This window comes from Nicotiana tomentosiformis, chromosome 1, assembly GCF_000390325.3.
Source record: "Nicotiana tomentosiformis chromosome 1, ASM39032v3, whole genome shotgun sequence".
NCBI classification, from domain to species: domain Eukaryota; kingdom Viridiplantae; phylum Streptophyta; class Magnoliopsida; order Solanales; family Solanaceae; genus Nicotiana; species Nicotiana tomentosiformis.
This window is the reverse complement of record NC_090812.1, coordinates 134,679,072-134,683,275: the sequence shown is the minus strand read 5'-3', so window position 1 is coordinate 134,683,275 and position 4,204 is coordinate 134,679,072. Positions and strand designations below refer to the sequence as shown.

The 4,204-nt window shown below is 39.5% G+C and overlaps 2 protein-coding genes across 2 annotated transcripts; both read right to left on the bottom strand.

Annotated features, from left to right (window-relative positions):
- Nucleotides 1–536: 536 nt before the first annotated feature.
- On the bottom strand, nucleotides 537–1,436 carry LOC138910168 (uncharacterized). Its single transcript, XM_070201393.1, has 3 exons — nucleotides 1,337–1,436; nucleotides 1,186–1,241; nucleotides 537–695 (listed from the first exon to the last, which is right to left on the bottom strand). Exons 1-3 carry the CDS (start codon nucleotides 1,434–1,436, stop codon nucleotides 537–539), a joined length of 315 nt encoding a protein of 104 aa, XP_070057494.1.
- Nucleotides 1,437–2,717: 1,281 nt separating this feature from the next.
- On the bottom strand, nucleotides 2,718–3,332 carry LOC138910158 (uncharacterized). Its single transcript, XM_070201384.1, has one exon. It carries the CDS (start codon nucleotides 3,330–3,332, stop codon nucleotides 2,718–2,720), a length of 615 nt encoding a protein of 204 aa, XP_070057485.1.
- Between the last annotated feature and the right edge of the window lie 872 nt (nucleotides 3,333–4,204).

The following is a 4,204-nucleotide window of genomic DNA, read 5'->3' as shown; positions in this document are numbered from 1 at the left end:
TTCTTCAAGAAAGCCACTACACTTCTAGCCTCATTGTTGGGTAAGGCAACGACCTCAACCCATTTAGACACATAATCCACCACGACCAAAATGTAGTCATTTCCACATGAACTCAAAAATGGACCCATAAAATCAATACCCAAACATAAAAAATATCAATCTCCAAGATGGTTTTAAGAGGCATCTCATGTTTCTTTGAAATTGCACAGGCCCGTTGACATTCATCACATCTTTTTACCAATTAGTTTTGCATCCTTGTAGAGAGTATGCCAATAGAAACCACAACTTCGTACTTTAGCCACCGTTCTCGCTCCACCATGATAACTACCATATGGCGAAGAATGAAAATCTCCAAGAATCTCACCTAGCTTTTTCTCCGACACACAACTCCGGTTCACCCCATCCATGCAAATCCGGATAAGGTATGGTTTATCCCAATAGTAGTCTTGACAATCTCTGTTGAGCTTCTTTCTTTGGTTTGAAGAGAACTCATCCGGAATGATACCACTCACAAAAAAAATTTCCAAATCCATGAATCATGGTAACTTTTTCTTTGAAAGTGCCAAAAGTTGCTCATCGGGGAAAGAGTCATTGATTTCAACGCTAGCATGTGGCCTCCCATCCTCTTCCAAACGAGACAAGTGGTTCACCACTTGATTTTCACTTCCTTTCTTATCTTGGATGTCAATGTCAAACTATTGCAACAAAAGTACTCATATCATAAAGTGAGCTTTAGATTCCTTTTTGCTCATAAGATAGCAAAGTGCCGCATGATCCATGTGGAAAATAACTTCGGTAACCATCAAGTACGGGCGGAACTTCTCAATAGCAAACTCAATAGCAAGGATCTCTTTCTCCGTAACGGTATAATTGACTTGGGAAGTATTCATGGTCTTAATATCATAGTAAGGAGGATGAAAAGCTTTGTTGATATGTTACCCCAAAACAGACCCAACCTCCACATTACTTGAATTACATATGAGCTCAAACTAAAAACTCCAATTTGGAGAGATAATGATAGGAGTAGTTGTCAATTGAGCTTCAATTGTTCAAATGCTCTCATACAATCATCATTGAAATGAAACTTACCATCCTTCTCAAGGATCTTGCACAATGGGTTCACCACTTTAGAATCCTTAATAAATCACAGGTAGAAACTCGCATGGGCCAAGAAACTCCACATACCCTTTGACGAGGTGGGGGTGAAAGCTTAGAAATAACTTCAATCTTTGCCTTGTACACTTCAATACAATTCATTGAGATCTTATTGTAAAGGAGAATTCCTCAACAATGAAATGACATTTCTCCCAATTGAGCACCAAATTAGTTTCCTCACATCTAGCCAACACTTTGTCCAAATTTGCATAATACTCATCAAAAGAATAGCCAACCACCAAAAATTCATCCATGAAGACCTCAAGGTAGTCTTCCACCATGTCCGTGAAAATAGCCATCATACACCCTTGAAACGTAGTGGTGCATAGCATAATCCAAAAGGCATCCGTTTGAAAGCAAAAGTACCATATGGACATGTAAAAGTGGTTTTCTCTTTATCTTCCGGAGCAATATGAATTTGGTTAAAGCCCGAGTACCCATCAAGAAAATATTAGAAAGCACGACCGGCCAATTAATCGAGCATTTGATACATAAGTTGAAGAGGAAAATGATCCTTCCTTGTGACAATGTTAAGCTTACAATAATCCAACAAAATTCTTCGACCGGTGACCGTTCTTGTAGGAGTCAACTACTACTTCTCATTGGTAACAACCGTCATGCCCCCCTTCTTCAAGTCACATAGGACCAGAGAGGTCCATGAACTATTGGAAACGGGGTAGACAACCCCGGCATTCAATTATTTAATGATCTCCTTTTTGACCACTTCTTGCATAGCTTCATTGAGTCTTCCTTGAGGTTGAATAGAAGGTTTGGCATTATCCTCCAACTTGATCTTATGCATGAAAAATATGGGGCATATACCCCCAATATCCGCTAAAGTCCACCCAATAGATTTCTTCCTCTTGTGAAACACCGCCATTTTTGAGTCAACCTCCATATTAGTCAAACAAGAGGAAAACATAACCGGTAAAGTAGAACAAGGGCCAAGAAATTCATACCGAAGGTGTGATGGCAATGGTTTCAACTCCAAATTAGGTGACTTTTCAATAGAAGGATTTGTATGAGGAGTCTTCCTATTCTCAAGATCCAAAGATAATTTTCGGGGTGCATAATTGTACAACCCCATTTCTTGCAACGAGTTCACACATTCAATGAAACCATCAATCTCATCATTATCCAAGTTGAAAAATATAGCTTCCAGTATATCACCAACATTTATTGTAGCACTTGTGTCATCAATAATAACGTCGGTCACCAAGTCCACAAAAAACCAACTTCATTGCTATTTGGTTGACACACAGACATGCACACATGGAATACCACTTGTTCATCTCCAACCCCGAAAGTGAGTTCTCCGGCTTTCACATCACAAAGAGCTTTACCCATATCAATGAAAGACATCTCAATAATGATAGGCACTTCATAATCAACCTCACAATCTACAATAACAAAGTCTGCCGAAAGAATAAACTTATCAACCGATACCAACACATCCCCAATCACTTCTAATTGCCTTTTCATGGTATGATCATCCATTTGCAATCTCATAGAGGTGGGTCTTGGTTTCCTAATCCCCAATGTTTAAAACACTGAGTAGGGCATTAAGGAATTGTGAAAGCATTGGGATCCTCCAATTTTGGAGCCATAGAATGAACAATCGCACTCACTTGATGAGTGACCTTAATAGTTTCAAAATTCATCGACCTCTTCAGGGTCACAAGATCTTTCATAAACTTGGCATAATCGGGCATTTGTTCTAACGCTTCTACCAATGACACATTAATAGGGAGACCTTTAATCATTTGAATAAACCTCTTAAATTGATTTTCACTATTTTTCTTAGCAAGTATTTGAGGGTAAGGAGGTGGAGGCTTTTGCAAATGTGCCTTATCCTTTTGTACTACCGGTTCCTGTATGTCTATAATATGTTCCCTAGACAGGTTCACATCATATTGGGTCTCCTCCACATTTTCATAAATATCAATCCGAACTTCAACATGTACTTGAAGATTAATTGGGATTTCCTCCTCTCGGATCACTTGGTCATCGTCCACAAGTTGCTTTTCATTTGAGGTGGGTGCATTCCCACGTCTTCCACTTCTTGTGATAGTCGCCATGGCATGCCTTGTGTTGTTACAACCCTTTGGGTTTACTATTGTGTCACTTGTCAGTGTACCCTTAGGGCGAGTATTAAGATCTTGAGAGATTTTCCCCATTTGAACTTCAAGATTACGGATTTATGTGGTACGTGAGGCAAGTTGGGCATCCGAATCTGCATTCTTCCCCATCATTTGCTTGAACAAGTTCACAATACGAGCCATTTCATTGCTTAAAGAACTCGAACCATGTGAAGGATAAGGAGGTGGGTTGCTAGGTTGTTGGTTCATTGGGAGCCTTTCGAAGCCCGTTCCTCGATTCCCATGATTGTTGTTTCCCAAATTTCCTAGATTGTTGCCTCCCCAATTTCCTTGGTTGTTGTTATTGTGCAAATTCCCCTAATTTTAGAACCCCCATTTCCTTGGTTATTTTGAGAACTTAATTGATCTTGATTTGAGCCTCAAAAATTGCTCTCTTTCCCTTGGTAATTCTTCATAAATTTTACCTCTTATTCTTATTCTTTATAAGAATCATCTTGGTCAAATATACCATTATCTTGTGCATAATATTCCAATCGGGATTGAAATTGGGTGACCCTTGGTCCTCTTCTTGACCAAGACATTCATCCCTTCCATAGCATGAACTTTCTTAGGAGTTTGTACGTAATGAAGTTGGGCCTTAGCCAGTTGAGTCATGGTTGTAGTCAATTCGATAATAGCTTATCCATGGTCGTGCAACTCTTTATGAAGATGAATCATGTTGGGATCACCTTGGGGAACATTAGCTCGGGATTGCCAAGACGAAGAAGATTCTGCCATCTCATCAAGAATCTAACATGCCTCTGCGTAAGGTGTTGTCATAATATTGTCTCCGACCAATTGATTGACCACACATTGATTCGTAGTATTAATCCCACGGTAGAAAATTTGATGGATAATGTTGTCGGTCATATCATTGTTCGGGCACTCCTTCACCATTTTCCGATGTCACT

Excerpts from the sequence above, each read along its gene's own strand:
- LOC138910168 (XM_070201393.1), bottom strand. The coding sequence starts at position 1,436 with ATGGTGGAAGACTACCTTGAGGTCTTCATGGATGAATTTTTGGTGGTT. Across the intron at positions 1,242-1,336 it reads GGACAAAGTGTTGGCTAGAT|TGTACAAGGCAAAGATTGAA; the intron begins GTGAGGAAACTA and ends ATTGTATTGAAG. Across the intron at positions 696-1,185 it reads CACCCCCACCTCGTCAAAGG|TTTGACATTGACATCCAAGA; the intron begins GTATGTGGAGTT and ends TTGTTGCAATAG.
- LOC138910158 (XM_070201384.1), bottom strand. The coding sequence starts at position 3,332 with ATGGGGAAAATCTCTCAAGATCTTAATACTCGCCCTAAGGGTACACTG.